This window comes from Fukomys damarensis, unplaced genomic scaffold, assembly GCF_012274545.1.
Source record: "Fukomys damarensis isolate Sample0158 unplaced genomic scaffold, DMR_v1.0_HiC HiC_scaffold_12, whole genome shotgun sequence".
In the NCBI taxonomy this organism is placed as follows: Eukaryota; Metazoa; Chordata; class Mammalia; order Rodentia; family Bathyergidae; genus Fukomys; species Fukomys damarensis.
The window spans coordinates 10,777,639-10,796,901 of NW_022900924.1; the positions used below are offsets into that span (position 1 = coordinate 10,777,639).

A 19,263-nucleotide genomic window follows, 5' to 3' on the forward strand; every position below is an offset into this window, starting at 1 on the left:
GAGGGAAGGGACACTGAAGGGGAAAGATAAACTGTGTGTGTGTGTGTGTGTGTGTGTGCATGCATTTGTGCACGCACGCGTGTGAATTCCAAGGTTGTTTCCATTTGGCAATGTGACTACTTGATGTGGTTGGTTTTCATTTTGGACTTAGATTTGAGAGTTGATTGTCAAAGGGACCCAGTTTTGCACCTTGAGAAAGTACTTGGCAAGTTTCCAAGACAAAGAACAAAAAAAAAAAGACAAAAAGAAAAATTGCTATGAATCATCAGCTGCAGGTTGGCCACAGCTAACGGTGTAGGATGGCATTCCAGGGAGTGGTGCCCAGATAAGTAATCCCACCCTGGGTGCACGGGCATGATCGGTGCTCCTTGTCTCCCCACTGGGGCACCGATGCCAGAGAGGATTGGGCAGAAAAAAGTTGATGGCATTGCAGCGTGCGGCAGGCATGGGGAAGGGTTTGGTGATGAAGGGGTGAGAAGAGATGGTCTGACTTTTTTTTGCCAGTGGGACCTGGGCTCTTCCTAGAAACTTGACGTGAGCTTGTCTAGGCCATTGGGCCTGTCCACTTTTCCTCCTCCTCCTCTCTCTCCTCTTCCTCCTCCTTCTCTGTTTTCCTTCTTGTTTTTAGTATCAGTGACAGTGGTACTAATTCACTCAGACATTTTGCTAAATATCTTATGAGAATCACTTCTACTCTTTTGAGACTGATGCTTTTATTTTCCCCATTGGAAAGAAAGAGTCCCAGAAAGGCTAAGTGACATACACATAGACACACAGCTAGAAACTACAAGAATAGGGCTCATATTCAGGTAGGCCTGACTCCCAAGTCAGCCACTCCATTTAAAAATGGCATCATCCTCTAATCCCAGGGTATATCCCCAGTGCCCTACCCAGTACTGGCTGAAGAGTAGGTGCTTCTGTCTATCTACTGCCTGTGTTACCTTCTCCCCTTCCTAGGGTGTGGGCATGAGAAATCCTTAGTGTCTTTGTGTGCGATATGGCATTGCCTTGCCACTGTCTTTTGAGCTACGCTCTCCATGCTGTTGCCCTCAGATAAAAGTTGCCCAGCTCACAAATGAATGGGTCTTGGAAAAGAATGGAGCTGGCAATCTTGGGCAGATATAGTCACTTGACAGAGGCCATGTGCCGGGCAAGGCACTCCCTGCTTGGCATACGAGATGAACGAGCCAGAGAAGGCTGTTGTGCTCATGGAGATGGGAACTAAACAAATAAACAAACTAAGTACAGGTAATACTAAGTGCTGTGGAAGGCACACGTGGGGTGGGGGTGGGGAACCCACTTCCGGCAGGGGCTTTGCTGCATGGCCTTGCTCTCCCCTCCTCTTCTTCCCTAAGCCCCTTTGTTTGCTTAGCTAATTTCTACTCATCACGCAGCATCGGCCTAAAGGCCGGGTTTTCCTGTGATACCTTCCTTGACCCTTCAAGGTTATTTTCGATGCTCTTTGGAGTCACCCTGATCCTAGCACACAACTAGCCTGTTTGTGCCCCAGTTTCTGCGTCTGTAAAACGGCCGTCACAGTAGCATGTCTCATAAAGATGATGCCAAGAGGAATACTTAAGTAGTTTACGTCACTATACGCCAAGCCGATGAAAGCATCCCTGACACATACTGGTCCTACATAAGTGCTGGGTGTTGTCGCTGGCCTTACTGTCACCATGGAAACAGCTAGTACACTGTAGGACATCAGGGCTGGGCAGCATGTTAGGTACCATCTAGTGCTTCTCCAGCCTGGCTTCTTATTGAAAAACCTTAGGAGGCCTTTTGGAAACACTGACAACCTGGCAGCCACCCTCCAGGACGTTTCTGATCTGAACAGTGAGACTCATGCAGTTGTGCAACGTTCACAGGTGGTATGGATGCACAGCCAGGGCGAAGAGCCTCTGGCTTAACTCAACCCCTTTTAACAGGTAGAGTAGCATTTGCTTAGGGTCAGGCAGGAAGGTAGGCGTTTCAGCCCTGCCTCTCAGGAAGTGCTGCTTTCTGATGCAGCTTCTCCTACCCTTTCTGTCCCCTCTCTTATCACCCAGTGCAAAGGCTGGATGTGTCCCTTGGGTATCGGATTCATGGCCACCTCTTCTTTGTGCTTTGGCATCTGCCAGTTTGGCCGGATAGAGAAAGCTCTCTGGAAGAAGGTATCTCCCTTCTGCACCCAGGACAGCTAGGGCTTGGAGAGGGTGGAGCATCTATTCAGAGCAATTACTGGAAAAACACATTCTTGGACTCCTGTAACTGAGAACCAGAGCAGGAGACAGAAAGGTAAAGGTCTGTCCACAAATTACTGATAGGAAGCAGATGTCAGTCACAGGGATAGCCCGCTGGGAGCTGTACTTTCCACTAAAAAGTTGCCTTAGCAGAACCCTTATGGAGAGCCAGCTCTGGGGTAGTGAGGCTTGCAGCCTTGAGGACCAGAAATGGTCCGGGCAGCCACAGACCCAGATCCAAATACCACTAGCAGTGTGGCCTTGTGTCTAGAACCTCAACTTTGTCCTATGTAAATGAAATAAGTTTTTGGGTGCAAATGGCACATAATAATCGAGCCATTAAAAAATCAATTATTAATAATAAATATCAATTACTGTTATTTATTGATGGAGCCGCAGAGTAAGATTTTGGTTCCTGCTTTACTCAAGGCTGTTTCAACAGAAAGAAATCATTGTGTGAGAGTTGGGGTGGGGGCAGAGAATAGCCATGGATTTATCCAAAGGAGATTGTCCCATCCCATTGAACCCCAAGACACGTTTCAGTGTGGGCCTGTTTTGTTTGATATCCCTCCCTAAGTTGATAACCAACTCAGGTGTGGAGAAGGCTGTGTGGTGGGTAGCAGAAGGACCTCCTGGCATCCCTGGGGATGGAGGTGAGGGTGAGACATTTCCTCCTGAGTGATCCCTTGGATGGCATATCATTCTTGTACACACACACACACACACACACACACACACATTATTTTGACCCATGCAGTGCTTGGAAAAGCAAGGAGTTATGAACATTTTTTTTTTTAAATCAAGAAATTTTATCTGAAAATCAGATTGTGCTGAAAAATTGGAGATCTTGCAACACTGAGCTGAGATTTTTTTACTTGGCCAGTAGATATTGGGCTCTGTTTTTCTACTCCCCTCACCGCCCTGCCTCGTGGCTGTTTTCAGCCCTTGATCTTGAGGGAAAGATATGTTCTAGTTCTACACTGACATTTCTGGAGGCCCCCATTTTTCCAACATGGCTGTTTTGGGCTTTCTGCATGAACATGAACTTCACTGCCACGGCTCAGGTTCAGTTTAGAAAAATAGTAATTTTGTTTGCAAGCATTTATTAAGAGCTTTCTGAGTACCACTTTTTAAAAATCTACCGTCTCATTTAGCTTCCAAAACAGCTGAGGGAGGTAGCTGTTGCTACCCCATTGTACAGATGAGCACACATCCACAGGGAGTAGCCCTTGTTCAGTGCCACACAGCTAGTAGAGGCGGAGCCCAGACTCGAACCGAAGTCTTTGGACTAAACAGTGTCTGTGCCTGACACTGAATTTGCTCCCAATGATCAAGGCCTCTGGAGGAAATAATTCTACTGAAGAAGGCTGGCTACTCATTGCACAAAGTGAAGTGCTGCTAAACACAGCAGTTGGCAGCCTAGAGTTTGGAGTCATCTTGTCTGGATCCTGTCATTGATTCCAAGACTGGCTCTTGAGTGTGGGAGTTTACTTTTCCAGGCCTCAGATTCCTCTTGGTAGTAAGTCCCCAACATCTACCTCATATGATTGCAATACAGTTATATCTAAGATAATTCATACAAAATACTTCTGGAAAGGTCTCCTAAGGCACTCCATAGATGCTGCTAATGTGTACATGAGATTCAAATACTCTGGTATATTTGGAAGATTAGAGGACTGACCTGAGCACCGTGCATATAAGACGTGTAGCAGGTGCTATGTAAGAGCTTCCTAGCTCCCCGTCTCCCTTCCTCCCTCCTCTGGGCAACCCATGTAGACAGAAGACGCTGGGCCAGTTATGAGAACACCATACCATGGGACCTTTAATTGGAACAGAGACTTGTTTCATACAGGCTGAAAACCCAGAAACCTCGGGAAGGTTATGCTTAGCTGTGGAAACCAGAAATCAAGCAAGCCACAGCCACTGTGTCGCTGGGCAGAGGACAAGGTCCTAGGATGCTGGAGGACACAGGAGTTTCTTTCTTTCTTTCTTTCTTATGTGGATGCTCCAGGCAGAGACTGGCTTGTCAGGCTGAGCTGGGCTGGTGATGGGTCCTCTGGCTTGGGAATTTCCAAATGGTAGTACCATTTCTCTATACAGAGAAATGGCCTTGAGGTACACTAAGGCCTGAGCCAATGTGATGGATTCTGTTAGCTCCAGGCCAATTACCACATGAAGGAACAGCTAAGAGTTGCGGGGAGAAGAGATAACAGTCCAGAAAATGTCTTCACAGCATGGGCCCCCGAAGAAAGAGCTACCAAGGGAATCTGGGGCATGGAGTCAGGCAGATCCGAGTTTAACGGAATTTGAGCATAACGATTCCCTTCTGGGCCTCAGTTTTTCCATCTGAAATGTGGTCATAGTACCTGTATCACTGGCTCACTGGAATGATTGGACAAAATATCACCTGACAATAAACAGTAGTAGTTAAATCCAGGGCTGGACAAAGCCACCTTGGTCTTTCCCTTGATGACTCGGGATCAGTGAGCTTGGACAGATATTCAAGCTAAATACAGAAGATTTTTAATCTGGGCTACAAAGAGTTATCAAAGTGCAAGGTACCTTGAGGTCCTCCAGATCTGACTGCAAGATCCAGCTGTTACAAAGTCTCTCAACAAACAAAGTCCATGTCCTACCTTTTTGTTCCTTTCATTAGCAGACACCCACAGCAGAAGACAGAGAGGCACTATCCAACAGCATGGAGTCTACAGCATCAGAGCTGAAGTCCCCTGCCCCACTCTGCCAACAACATTTAGGCTAAGCCCCATTTTACAGATGCTAAGACTGAGGCCTGAGACCCACTCCATTTCACTCCCACAGACACAAAGGCAAGAAAGTCTCAAAAGAACGCCATTCCAGTCTCTGGTTCAGCTCATTATAAGGTGAGGCATAGCTTCTCTTGGCTGGAGAAGCAGAGTTACAATTTTCTTCCTCTTTTTTTTTTCAAGGAGTTGTGACTTTTTAATAGAAGTTGGTTTGTGCACAGGCATTGGATTCTTCAATTAATTTCCATCTAAATGAGGTTTTCTGGGAGATAACCAGTGTTTTAGTTCCATTTGAGCTTAATTTGTATGACGGAAGCCTCCGTTTCTGCCAATTCCAATTTGTTCGGTGATTCTAGCACTCAATACCTGGGTGATAAAGCCCTGCTGCTGACAGCAGCGTCCGAGCTGAGAGATGGACTGATTTCCAGTAGCAATTCAGGGGACGAGATGGTCCCTTTCCTTTTCCAATACCACTCAATAAATAGGAAATAAATTATTAAATAAGTCATGTTTTGTTGAGGGTTCCCCCATCATGGTATTTACAATGCAAAGCAACAACTACCAAAAAAAAAAAAAAAAAAGATTAAAGAATTAAACCAAACATACAAACAAATGAAAACATGCCACAGATAGAGAAGAATACCACGTAGATCAATGGTTCATTTGGTGTAGAAAGGAGAAATTTCAATAAAAAAAAAAATGCTCAAGGACTTTATATCTGCGTTAAGTTTTTTCAGCTGAATTAAGTTAGCCAGTTGGGGAGGGGGCATGTTTTAAGGAATTCTGCAGAAGAAAAGATGGAAGTTGGGCTTGAGGAGGAGGAAAAATGCTTTCTGAAGACTCTGGCAGTATCCTAAATTTTGACCTCTTCAAGCAAAACATTTTGGGAAAGAGCACATGATCTGAGCAAAAGAAGAAATGGAGGCACCCTGAAACCAGGACCCTGTCTTCCCAACATCTTCACTTTATTCTGCTTCCGAAATACGCAAAGAAGGAAACAAATAGACAGGAATGTGGTCAAACTTGGTTGAACTGGAATGGTTCTATGCTGGGGCCATTGAGTTAGCTTTTTCTAATTAACTGAAGGAGACTCACATCTTGCTCTTCGCTTTTCTTCTCATGATTGAAAACCTAAAAAAATCTCTGAAGCTCTTTTCTTTTGTCCTCTGAGTCTCCGTGAAGCTCATTGTCTTTGGTGGGTCTTCCAGGCCTCAGGTCAATATTTGGGATTATTTCTCAAAAACTTCCCTACTTCAAAGAGGCGGGAACTCTGGCCCAGGGAAAAGGATCAATTCACCCAGTTTCACTCATTTACTGCACACCCATGGCAGGAAGGACAAAGGGCTTGGGTGGCAATGTTGCTTGATCTCAACCTGCATCCCCTCCCATCTTAGATGCTAGTTTCTGAGCCGAGTCCTTCTAGCGATCTGTCTTATTCGCTGGGAGCAGAGGGTAGTGAGAGTGAAGTGGGCATCAGAAGAGCAATACTAAGGAATGCTGACTTCAGCTAACTGAAGTTACTAGTGCCTCAACAAAAATTCTATTTCTGGGTGGAATAAAAAGTTTCACAGAAATCAGAGAGACACATCGGGGGTGGGGAGAGAATGTCTCCCTGGGAGGCAACTTGTTGCAAACTTTCCTGAGGATATGGGCGCTCCCTGGCTTGAGTTAAGGCAGGGTAGCCATGCTGCCGGGAAAACAACCAGGAACGTTGCAAGTTTCATCACATTGAAAGCTGGACCAGACAAGCTGACAATCGCAAGGCTGTGGATGGTGACTTTGGAAAGGGCAAGAACCCTGTCCAGCCAGCAGCCGGAAGACACTGCCAGTTGTCAGAGAGCACGGATCGATCGTTTTGTGGATCCTCGTTCCCAGGGATGGGCTCAGAAAGGACTTTCTTGGGGAGACAACTACATGTTCCCTCTATTTTATTTTGTTTCCTGACTTCATCCCAGGTGCCTCCCAAAAGGACTCACAAGGGACTGTAATTTTGTACAGCTTTATCTTAAATGCTAATTTTAGACTCAAGCCCCCGACCTAAGGTGTAACCCTGTTGGTTCAATTCATTGCCTCAGCTCCTGAGCTCTTTGGCTGCTCTCTTCTTCCTGATACCTCGGTGCAGTAGCTGGTGGGCAAGGCCTGCACCCCTCAACACTGTGCTAATAAACCTCTGGACGCATGCGCTTCTGGGCCAGCTCCAGAATGTTCCAGACTTAGAAACTTCAGAGAAAACAACATCCCCATTCACATTTGGCCTCTCAAATCACATCCATAGAGACACAAGGAAAAAAAGATGCATAAAAATAATTTACAAGTTCTCCCACCTCCCCAAACACACACACACACACACACACACAAATTCCTTCCTGTATACATAAGTGAATAAATAAATAAATACAAAGTTCTCCCCTCCCCAAACACACACACACACACACACACACAAATTCCTTCCTGTATACATAAGTGAATAAATAAATAAATACTGCTAACGCTGAAAGAAAACTATCATCACATAAATAAATAAATAAACAAATAGATAAATAAATTAAATAAATAAAAGTCTTGCTGGGAGTCTTAGGCAGAACAGTCCCCTGGAGTCCTCTGAACAAAGACAGTCAGCATGGAAGGCCCCTATGCCGCTTGCTGCCAACCTGCTAAGGAGGTTTGGTGGCTTCAGGAAGCCTCTGTCTCCATGAGGAGAGACCGGAGTCCAGTCTGGGTTCCTGGGTGGAGAAGAGGGTTATTTACAGTTGCTGTACACGTCCTCCCAGGGCACCTGCCCCTGTCACAGGCACCTGCCATGCGGCCTTCTGCAGTGACAGCATCGGTATCCACGAGTCCTGGTGGACGGGCTTTGGCCTGGGCCGGGCGCCAATCGGTGTGAAGGCCAGGTTATCCACTGCGGCCTGGGGACATTTCTGTCTTGTGCCGGAGGAAGGACTTGCAGGGTGGGTGCTACCCCTGGCAGGTTGTTGCCCATCCCCTCCCCCCTGGAGGGGCGCTGATACTATGGGAAAGATCAGGCGAGGAGAAGTTACTGTTTCCAAGAAAAAAGGGGTTTTCCAAGCGTTTTCCTTGGGGCACGAAGGCTAAAGGTTTGCTCTTTGCTTCCCCATAGCCCGAGGACCCAAAGCTGAAGCTGCAAATTGTCCTCTTCCCTCTCTCCCTCCATGCCCTGTCCTGTCGCTACTGCCACTACAAACTTGAGACTCACAAGGCTCCGGAAAGCCGTGCAGCTGGTGAGGGGGGTGCCCCGGAGTTTATTTTCGGAGCTTCTCCCTGGCCTGTGTGTTCTCAGTGCCTCCTGTGTATGAAGCAGCTGGTGGTATTTGTGTGTCAGAGGGCAGCTTACCCTTGCTGCCTGGCATGGGGCAGGGGGAAGGTGGGTGAGACAGGGTTTTCCAAAGCTGAGGAGAAATTTCAGAAGCTAGCAAAAGTCTCAGATGTGAAGTACTCAAGCCCCTCACTAGCAGACTCTCTGAATTTGAGTCTGTGCCCCATCCTGGCAAAAATCCTGAGGCAAGGACGGTGGCTCAGGCTGAAGGGAGGGAGAGAAGGTGCCAGGCCGCCCTGGGTAGCATCCAGGGTGTGGCAGTCTGGGAAGTGGGGAGGGGGCGGACAGGCGCCAACTGGAGGGCAAGGCCAGACTGGCTGGCGCTGGGGGCTGGCAGCTGGCCACGGCACCGGGGAATGTTCAGCAGATGGTCCCGTGGAATTAAGTTGGTGCCAGCTAGTGGGACTGAAGCAAATTTGTGCCGTAGGGCCGTCATCAGGGCTGTCCTGACTGTTCCACTATCTCCCTTTCTGTGGGGTGGCAGGGACCCTGTGCACAACCAGGAAGTAATCTGTGGAAGTCACGGGGGCGGGGCTCTGCTCTGGGTCAGTGGAACCTGATGGGCTCCTTCCCCTGGCCGTGCCAGCTTACTGGAAATGACAGGTGACCTCTGCCTTTTTGCTTCTGCACTTGTAGCCAGGGATCCCATCTCCAGAACCCTGACATCTGCCGCTGACTCCCATGTCGCTGTCCCCTAGGCATGCGTGTCTTCTCTTCTAGGACTCAAGGGCCCTCCAGCCTTAGCTCTGGCCTGTCTGGGGAGGTTCAGGGCCTGGCTCCTTACCTTGGACCTCAACTGCCCTTGGACTCCACTCTCATCTATTCCTGTGTGGGGGTCCACAAACCTGCAGCTATGACAGAGGGTGACAGGAAGAGTAAGAATGAAGCCAGGTGCGATGAATCACCTTTGTCTTTGTGTACATGTCCTGCCCTCAGTGAGCGAGCAGAGTTGTCTCTACACGTTGCTAGCCAGGTCCAAAGCTGTTGAGTCACAGACCCATTGCTTCTCATAAAACCATGAAGTTTTTTTTCTGCAAAAAAACCAAACCAAAACAAAAAAAAAACCAAACAATAAAAACAACGAAAAACAGTTCTTTCTATTTGCTCAGGCCCCAGCTGAGCCCCAGGGTGGTGCTGGTAGAGGCTCCTAGCAACTCAACACAAGGGGGTGAAGCCCCCTTTTCCTCCTCCCCAGGAAAGCAGGCAGGACAGGGGCCAAGCGCCCTGAATATCTGTCACCAGCGAGAAGGTAGAGAGGGCAGGTTTAGGAGAGGCTGGCAGAAGGGTCCCCATGAGCAGGGGAGCTCAAAGGATGGCCTTCGCTTAGCGCCTCGTACTAGAGTAGCTGTCTGCTGAGCTGTAGCTCCGGCTCCGGCTCCGGCTCTGGCTCCGGCTCCGGCTCCGGCTCCGGCTCCGGGAGCCCAGGCTGGGGCTGCGGGAGCCGGAGCTGCTGCTACTGCGGGTCCTGCTCCGGCTCCGGCTCCGACTTCTGCTGCGGCTTTGACTGCGGGTCTTGGAATAGCTGCGGCTGGCGGAGCGGCTGCTGCTACTGCTGTACCAGGAGGAGGCGCTGCTGAGGCTGCTGGACGAAGAGGGGCTGGGCCGGTAGTAAGGGATGGGGCGTTTCCGGGCACTGCGGGAGACCAGAGGAAGAGGCGTGAGGGCCGGGCTCTTCAGGGAAGCAGTGCCCTTACATTCCCTGGACCCTTAGAGGAAACCAACAAACCCCATGCCTTCCTTTTCATTTCTCTTGCAGGTCTGAGAACATCAAAGAGAAAAGGCTGAGCTTAGTGCTGGTATGTCTTGAAAAGTGATTATCTCACCTTCTTTTCTTTTCTTTTTAAAAAGCAAGCCCAGGACTTAGAGCCTCCAGCTGGCAACAGAACATACATCTAAACATTAATTACAATTCTGGTTTCGCTATTTTTACTTTTACTAGAACTTTCTATTTCTAGCAGGTTCTATTTCTAGGTAAGAGAGGCTGATTTTCCGTTTACTGTAGTGTATCAAGTTTCCTGAAAGGGGTATAATGTATAACCATTGAAAGAAAAATTAAATCAATAGTACATTCTAAACACGCAAGTCAAGAGTGGTAAAGCCACTGGCTGACAGATGACTCAAGTTTGGGAAACACTGAATGGGTTGAGGGGGGTGCATTATGTGGGGTTGACTAAGGAAGACCTTTTGGAATCTCAGCCTTCCTCCGAGTTAACTCAAGTGTTGCCAGCTGGGGCTGGATCAGGTCTGAATCCAAGCTGTGGCTCTTTGGGTTTCTGGGTTTTTTCATCCATTCGCAACCAAAAGTCTAAGAAAAGCCCACGAAAATGAGCCGGGAGGGAATGCGGTTTTTTTTTTTTTTTTACAATTTGACCAAATTGGAATGCACAAAAGTACCAGGCAGAACAAAAGCCAGGAAATACCCATGTGGAGATTTAGCCAGGCTTTGGCCTGGAGGAGGAGAAAAGTATTGCTTCCTCCTGAGTGTCAGGCCTAGGAGGTGGCAGTTCACACTCTCAGTGCAAGGAAGCTTGGAGAAAGTTTATCTTTAAAAAAACAACCCTCTAATTTTTAAAGATCCATTTTACCCTGTTGGTTGCAAAGGACATCTTTAATCAAGGGACCACAGATGAGACAGGGAGGCCTGTGGAACATTCGAGAAAGGAACCGCATCACCCTGTTCTTACTGCCAGGCACCTGTCCCTCTCTCTTCTCCAGGGAGGAAATGCTGCACATTCGGGCTTCCTGCTCTCCATGGGTCTCTGACTGAGTGATGGGTGATGCTTGAAAGGCCAGTCCAATTTTAGAACAGCATTCAACCATTCTCCCAGCTTTCAAGGCCTGAGAAATTAGTTTCTCCTCCTCCTCGGTTCTCCTCTGAAGCCTCACCTTTGACAGGTAACTTTTTGCACCTACTCCAACCATTCAGTCAATAACAGTGACACCCAGTGTGTTCTGCATTTAAGTTTACAAAGTGCGGTCACATCTTTGCTTCCTTTCATTTTATCTCATGATACTCCTGGGAATTATTTCCTCCGATATTTCATGGGTGAGGAAACAGCCTCAGGGAAGTGAAGAGATGACTTTTTAGGTCACCTAGAAAGCTGCACAACCAGAATCTGACTCCAAATCCAGCGCTCTCCCTATTACCCAGCAAGGCTCCCTTCAGGGTATAATTACACGAAGGTCTATTAAGCTTGGCATCTGGCTACCAGGACAACGCCCTGCTGCGAGGCTCGGCCTTCAAAGACTAGTCAGACCTCTTGCCCTTCCCAGGCCTGTTACCAACCTCAGGCCGCACCCTATTCCTCCGTTCGCCCAGCTCCCTAAGGGTAGGGAAGTTTGGACTCTAGAGATGACTCAGGCTCCAAGTCTTTGAAGCAAAGCCTCACTTCAGGTTTTGGGAGAGGTGCCCCCCTGAGCTCCCACACTCCTCAGTCTCAGCCTCAGGAAGGCAGGTGGAGACTGAGCCCGGGATAGGAAGCGGGTGGGAAGGAGCGTGAAAGTGGGCAGCCTTTGCTCTGTGGGCCTCACCTTGTTATCCTCCGGGCCTCCAGGTGGCTCGGGGAGTCTCTCCGGCGCTTCCTCATCGGGGAGTAGGACCGACGTCTTCGGCGCGCTCGCTCTCGCTCCCTTTGCTGGGAATCCTCGCTGTACTTGGGCTCCCGCTCCCTGGAGGAGGGGGCGGAGGGTGCTACTGGGAGGCTGGGGCTGGGAGGGCTTTTGTGTGTAACTTGTCCCGCTTCCTCCGGCCTCTGTACCCCTCGCCCCACTGTGGCAGGGTCTGCTGGAGCCTCAAGGAGGCGGGCACGGGAAGATAGATGACCAATCGTGGGCTGAGTCCCTGTGAATTAGCACTGTGTGTGGGTGGGGGGGTGGTAGTGCTTAAGGGTGTCAGCCTTCGCGCATGGACTTTATCGAGGTGCAGATGCTGTAGGGGTGAGGATGTCACTGGCGCCTGGTGTGTGTAGTGAGAACTGAGGGCTCTGGATGCGAGGACGAAGGGTGAGGAGACGGACAGGAGAAAGCGGACATGGAAGTGTTGGGGATGGGTGTTGGGACACAGGATATGTTTGGGCCTTGTTGCCACTCTGGATTGGACAAAGAACTGTAAGAAGGCTGAATCAGCTCCCCATCTTGGCAGAGCTGGGCAGGCGGGGCTTAGGGGAGAGAGAGGTCAGGAGAGGTGGGGCTGGGAGACTTAACCAGAACGGGTGTTGGGCAAAGGGCAAAGGGGTGTGGGTTAGTGCCGGGGCGGGCCGGTACCTGCTCGAGCTATAGCGGGAGTAGCTGGGGCTGCGGCGGGACCGAGAGCTTCTGCTAGGGGGGCTTCTTTTGCCAGACTTGGAGGAGTAGCTGGGAGAGCGGGAGTAGGACCTGGGAAAGAGGTAAGATTTTATTCATCTGGTCTCCAGATGACAGAGCAGAAACCTGGCCCTTACCGGAAAATGAAATCCCCTCCCCTTTGGGGGCTTAAGAATATGGACAATTTCTTTCTGAGTGCTTGTTATCCTGGCTATTTATTAGCTGTGTGGCCTTGGGAAGGTGATTTCATTTCTCTGGGCTTCTGTTTTCTCTTCTGTAAAATGGGAGTAATAATAATAGTACTTACCCCAAAAAGTTGTAAATCACTTAGCATATTGGCACATATGCTAAGGGATAATTAGCCAACACAGGAGAAAATGTTGACTATTACTATTATGTATTTTACTATGTGCCAGACACTGAGCTAATGCTTTATGTATATCTCATTTAACTCTTAACACATCCTAAGATTAAGTACTATTACTGATTCCACTTTACAGATGGACCAAGAGAGGCACAAAGAGGTAATGTATTTGCTAAGCTTTACACAGCTGTTAGAGGATATGAACCCAGGTCTGTTTTGCTCCAAAGTACAGTAGTCCTCCATTACCCATGGTTTTTGCTTTCTGTGATTTCAGTTACACAAGTTAAGCCAAAGTCTAAAAATGTTAAGTGGAAAATTCCACAAATAATGCATTCATTTTAAATTTTGTGCTGTGTTCTGAGTAGCATGAACTTTGTTGATGTAAGTCATCACTTTGTTCAGCGTACCCATGCTGTATAGGCTGCCTGCCTGTTAGTTACTTAGGTCTTCTCATCATCAAGTCTACTAGCACATCATTGCAGTGCTTATGTGCACATAGCCCTTATTTACTTAATTATGGCCCCCAAGTGTAAGACTAATGATGGGGCAGTTCAGATATGCCAATGAGGAACCATAATGTACTTTCTTTAAGTAAGAAAGCGAGTGCTCTTGGCTTGCTAAGAAAGGAGAAAATATGCCCAGTATGCTAAGATCTATGGTAATATGAATCCTCTTTCTGTGAAATTATAAGAAGGAAGAAAAATAAATTTCTGGTAGTTTTGTGGGCACATCTGAGATGCAAGAGTTACCATCACATTGTGATCAGTGCTTAGTTAAGATGAAAAAAAAATTTCATTACAGGGCTTGGTAGTATTGGTGTTTGTAGGCATCCACTGGGAGTAATGGAACACAGTCTGAGGACAAGGTGTGCGTGAAGGGAGGACCTACTCTAAATCACTAACTCCTCTGCCTCTCTCAGTTTTCTTTCCTCTCTGCTGGTGCCTCCCTCATTTAGATAACACTGTAGAGAAGGAATAGCTCATCTGATCTCAGTCCTGGGCCAATGTGTAGCTGTGACTCCTGGAAGGGATGCTTTTGCTAACTTGCTCCTTGTGAGGGTTATTATAAGAAAGAGTTAGGATGCAACATGTTTGTAGAATCTAGGAAAGAGATGGTTAGGCATTTCCATCCACTGACTATACCATATAGTGTTCCTTTTCTGTGGAACTATGCGACTGTTTTTATAAACTTAAAATCAGGAATAACTGCTTTCCCAGGCAATTGGTTCAATTCATTCTCTCGGTTAATAATGTATCGAGGGAGAAATTTCTGTCCTTAGGTTGTCTGCTAGGGAGCTAGAGGTCATGTTTGCAGCAGAGCTACATAGCAACTATGTAGTAAAGGACATGACTTTTGGACCTTTTCTCCTAATGTAATTTTTAAATTTCTCTCCTTAACTTTCCTTTTAGCCTAATCTGCAATCCTACTGATGTTATAATGCTATGACGTTGAATAGTGTTGTCAGCTACATTGCTTCATTTTCTGGAATGGACAGTCTTGAAATAACCAATTAAGTAAGCATCTGTTTTGTTTTTTAACTGTATGGTTGCAGAAAGTCAGCCTGTTATTGGGAATTTTTTGTTTTCATGAAGTTCAGGGAAGCTATGGGTTGATTAGATTGGATGAAATCTTCTAATTCTCTAATTCCTGAGTTCTCACACCTATATATTGTATTACATTGTTATCTACATGAAATCATCAAGTAATTATCAATGGTTATTGAAATTAGGGAGAGTATAGGATGCAAAACCAGCCGCAATCACTCTTCTCCCTGTACCCTAACTCTTGTAGTATGAATCTGCATCTGTTCCCACAAAGAGGAGCAACGTCACATCTGGACTGGTCCTGTGACTAAAGAATGCTTTACAGACTCTCTCATCATCATGTAAACAAACAGATAGGCCTGTAGGATGATGGCAACACTGGGCAGAGATGACTAATCTGGGGTCATCCAATCCAGCCAGAACCTAGCTAACCCACCAGCAGATCAAAGACCTAGGACAGAGCCCAGCAAGAGCAGAAGAACTGGCCTGCGGAGCAAGCCCAAATTGCTTATCCACAGAATTGGGGACTAAGTAAATACTTTGTTCTAAGGATGCTAAGTTTAGGGTTAACTAACTTTTTCTGCAGCAGAAACTAGTTTATGCTCAGGCCGGTAGCTGATGAACAAAGTTCATTATATTCTCTCAGGCCGGTAGCTGATGAACAAAGTTCATTATATTCATAGGACAGCTCTAGGTGTTTTTGTAGTCCTCAGAATGATCCATTGTTTCATATTGTGGGTGAGAAAACTGAGAGATTCACTGACTTTTGTAAGGCCACCAGATATCCATTGGGTAAAATAGGCATTCAGACTCAAGTCAGCCTGACTGTTCTCCTTTATGCATCAAGAGACATATTGAGGTGACTTAACTCAGGCCAAGGGGAGAATTCAGCAGGGCAAAGGTCCAACTGCACTCACCTTTTTTCAGAGGAGGTGGATCGACTCCGAGTGTACCTGGGAGAGGCTCTGGGGTTTGGAGATCTGGAGGAACGGCTGGAGGATCGGGTGCTGGCATAGGAGGAGCTGCGGGAACACTCTTTCACAGGGGAGCTTTGGGCTGTGGATAGGACCAAGCTGGATTTCTTCACCTCAGCACACTCCAGACATGGTGACTGAAATCCTCTGCAGGGGAAGGAAGCTCTGTTACTACTCAACTGGCCACCACTCTGGGCACATCTTGACCTATTTGTTACCTTTCTGATTACATTAATGAGAAAGCCCTGGCTAGGTGTAAGTTATGGACCCGGGTAGGTCCACAACACTCTAACTCTGTAATTCCTCAAAGAGAGAGGAGCAGGTCCCTGTGTTGCTAACTAGCAAACTATAACATATACATAATATTAATTATTAAAATCAATTAGACACTAATATTAATTTAAACATATTTTAATACTTATTATATAGCAAATATATTTATAGATACCTTCTATTAGCACAAGGGATAGTAATTTTCTGTTTGAGATAACGCTTTCCTTTCACTTAGCTTACAGAAAAAGTGAGTTTGTTAAAAGAAATAAATTAGTACACAGCCATGTTAAAAATCAAGAAGGTGACCTGCGATGGGTCTAAGTCTGGGAAACTTGAGTGTAGCCCATTTCTCAGATGGAGGAGTCGACATCACCCAAAAAGGTGGATGGAGACTCCCAGAATCACCCAGAGGACACAACTTCTCAAGCATCGCTTCCCAGCAACCTTGTGATCATCTCCAACTTACAGAGAAGACTCGGAAGGGTCGCCCAGCGCCCAAACATTGACCTGCTCATCTCCGATGCCCCTGTCCCTGCTGCCTCTTCAGCTCCTTCCCTTCAGTGTCTGTGGTTCCCTCGATGGAAAGCTGATGCGTCTTCTACTCAGGTCCTATTTACTGAGACCTCTGCCCACAGCTGGCATGATGTAAATAGCGGTGGGTTGAACCACCATTTATAACTCAAAATGAGCAGCTAGGTCTAAAGTGTTTCATTTGGCTGTCTGCACATATTAAACCAAGCAGGCGAGAGTCAGTTTTGGGGACAGATTTACATTGGAATGCTGAGGCTGCCATTTAGTGGCTGACTTTCTCAACCACTGCAAGCCTCAGTTTCCCCCATGTTTAACGAAAGCTTACAACAGTACCTTATCTTCTGAAGGTTTTATGATGAGTTAAAAAGATTATTCATGGAAAGTATTTTGCGTAGGACCTAGCATGCAGTTAGGGCTCAATGAATGTTAACTGCCATTATTTTTATTGTTATTAGCGCTAACCTCCGTTTTCCCTGCATAATAACCTGCAGTGTCTCAGCAGACCCGTGTTCTCCATCTCCCCTCTGGGAACTTCTTCCAGTGGAGACACTGACATTTTGCTCCGATCCAGCTCTGGTTCCCAACCAAGCTTGGGTATGAGCTGAGGCCAGGGATGTCCCAGGACAGGCCAACCGGAGGCCACGTCTACGCCTGGATGCCAAGTGGTTTATCCAGGACTGAAGCAGGCCATGTGCTGGGGACGAAGGGTGCTCTGTCCTTGAAGAAGCTTCAAACTGCTTCAGAGCTGAGGCTCTGGCCAGCTTTTAGAAATCTTGGCCACTTTAAACCGAGACAGGCTTCCACCCCCGAGAGAGGAAGAGCCTACTCTGCCTGGTGGAGAACAGTGGCCAACCTCCCCGCACTCTGCATCTGTGTACCTACCCTGCGAAGAGAAAAACTCCGGAGGAAATGGACCTTGTCAATTTGGATCCCTGCACCAAGCTGAGCGCCTGACATAGAGGAGGTGCCTGGTATCGGGCTGAGGGATAAATGACCGAGTGACGGTGTGGAGGTTAGTATATTCTAGGTCTGTGCATTTTAATAGCCACTATTTTGACAGTACCCTCAGTGATTAGCATTTTCTTGTGATTTCTTGAGTGAGAGAGAGAGAGAGCGAGCAAAAAGGCGATGAAGCAGAGAAACTGTAGATCAGCTCATAGGCAAACGTTTGGAAGTGTTTTCTATAGAAAGGCTGTATCTACTAACAGTTGAGATGAACAAAAAAAGCCTTTATCTAAATTCGTACTATGATTTACCTATCTATCTATCTGCCCATCTATCATCCATCCGTCCTTCTAGTAATTAGTAAACTTTACTTTCGAGGACCTTCAGTGTCCCAGCATAATTGAATGGAAAGTATAGGGAATACCACGTGATCCCTGCCTCCACTCACGTACAGCTGCACCCCTATCCGGCCCCCCACTGGCGTGTTTGTTATGACTAATGAACCCACCTCGACACATCGTTATCCCCCAAACCGTATAGTTTACATTAGGCCTCATTCTTGGTGGTGTACATTCTGTGGGTTTAGAGAACTGTGTCATGGTATTTATCCGTCCCTGTCGATCATATAGAATAATTTCAGCGTCTTAAAAATCCGCTGTGCTTTCCCTGTTCATCTCTCCCTGTCTCCCTCCCTCCTCGCCTGGCAACTACTAGTCTTTTCACTTTCTTCATAGCGTTGCCTTTCCCTGAAGGTCATATAGTTGAGTCATATGCTATGTTTAAGCCTATTCAGATTGGCTTCTTTCACTTACCAATAGGCATTTAAGTTTCCTTCATGTCTTTCTGTGGCTGGATGAAACTGTTCTTTCGTCTATGGATGATATTCCATTGTCTGGCTATACCAGTTTATCCATTTACCTTCTGAAGCACATCTTGGTTGCTTCCAAGTTTTGGTACTTATGAGTAAAGCTTCTGCAAAGACCCATGTGAAGGTTTTTGTGTGGTATCTTTTTAATTCATTTAAGTAAATATTATGGTATGTTTTTAAATGACCATGACTTAAAATTAGGCAAATGCGAGATTTTTCTCTGAGATTACAGATACAAGTGGCATTCAGTTTTGTCTGCCTAGCTTCTGTCCTCCCGATATCAACACCTTAGCTCTTCCTGCAGATGAATGTGGGAAGGGTGCACTCATTAATCCCAGTTGTGGAATGTAACACATTCTAGCCAAGAGTACAGCACTCCCTAAGCTAGAGTACTTGGTCCAGAGCTGGGCAAATGAACTAAGCTGGGCCAAGTGCAGCCAAGAACCACTTGCCCTGAGGTCTTGCAATAATTCTCAGGAAAAAAAGTACTCTTATGGAGAGTTAAACTGATGGAATGTTAGCTGCTTAGCATATCTGCCAGTACTCTGGGAGTCTCTACTTAAGAACGAGGCCAACAGAGTGGAGAGGTAGAACTGAGAGATGTAACAGGACAGATTGCCTGTGACATATTTTGAGCCCCCCTTGATCCTGCTGTCCCTGAAGCTAGTGCCCCTGGAATTAAAAAAAGAAAGAGTCAGTTTGAGTTGGTTTTCTCCTCCTTGAAAATAAGACTCACGAGACAGGGATGAAAGACTGAGTAGATAAAGCTGAGACCCTCTCCCCCCAAGGGCACTGACCTTGACTCTCTGCCCCTGCTGGGGGGAGAGAGGTTCTCCAGAATGGCCCCTTTGTTCTGGGGTGAGGAGGTGGTGAAGGAGTTCCCTGAATCCGAGGTGTTGCCGCTGTTGAGCTCCTGGCTTTTGCTGAGACCCGCAGTGGGGCTCCCCTTCTCCTGGCCCTGAGACCTGGCTGAGCTGGTTTGCGTGGAGGGTGGCGAGGAGGTGTCATTGCCTGAGTCATACTCCTGGGAGCGTCCTCGGGAGTTGGTGAGCGGACTGGCTGTTTTGGTAAAGAGGTCAGCGGCAGACCCCGACCCAGTGATCTGAAAGCAAAAAGACCTGTCGGACACTGCTGAGCTCTG

At 47.2% G+C, this 19,263-nt stretch overlaps 1 protein-coding gene and 1 long non-coding RNA gene across 5 annotated transcripts in view; one reads left to right on the plus strand and one right to left on the minus strand.

Moving 5' to 3' along the window:
* Positions 1–7,415: 7,415 nt before the first annotated feature.
* Srrm4 (serine/arginine repetitive matrix 4) overlaps positions 7,416–19,263 on the minus strand; it is a 607,431-nt gene continuing 595,583 nt past the window's right edge. For both annotated transcript variants that reach the window (XM_010604082.3, XM_019204466.2), the window contains 5 exons: positions 18,920–19,224; positions 15,449–15,652; positions 12,585–12,695; positions 11,853–11,990; positions 7,416–9,954 (listed from right to left, as the gene is read on the minus strand). In XM_010604082.3, the coding sequence (XP_010602384.1) occupies positions 9,645–9,954; positions 11,853–11,990; positions 12,585–12,695; positions 15,449–15,652; positions 18,920–19,224 (1,068 nt within the window). In that variant the 3' untranslated portion in view covers positions 7,416–9,644. The remainder of the gene's footprint in view (positions 9,955–11,852; positions 11,991–12,584; positions 12,696–15,448; positions 15,653–18,919; positions 19,225–19,263) is intronic.
* The window catches only part of LOC104848220, a 31,334-nt gene continuing 24,688 nt past the window's right edge, over positions 12,618–19,263 (plus strand). For 2 of the 3 annotated variants that reach the window (XR_004516777.1, XR_004516779.1), the window contains exon 1: positions 12,618–12,706. This is a non-coding gene — a long non-coding RNA (uncharacterized LOC104848220). Of the gene's footprint in view, positions 12,707–14,396; positions 14,502–19,263 lie in introns of all 3 variants that reach the window. The other variant, XR_004516778.1, reaches the window with a different exon arrangement.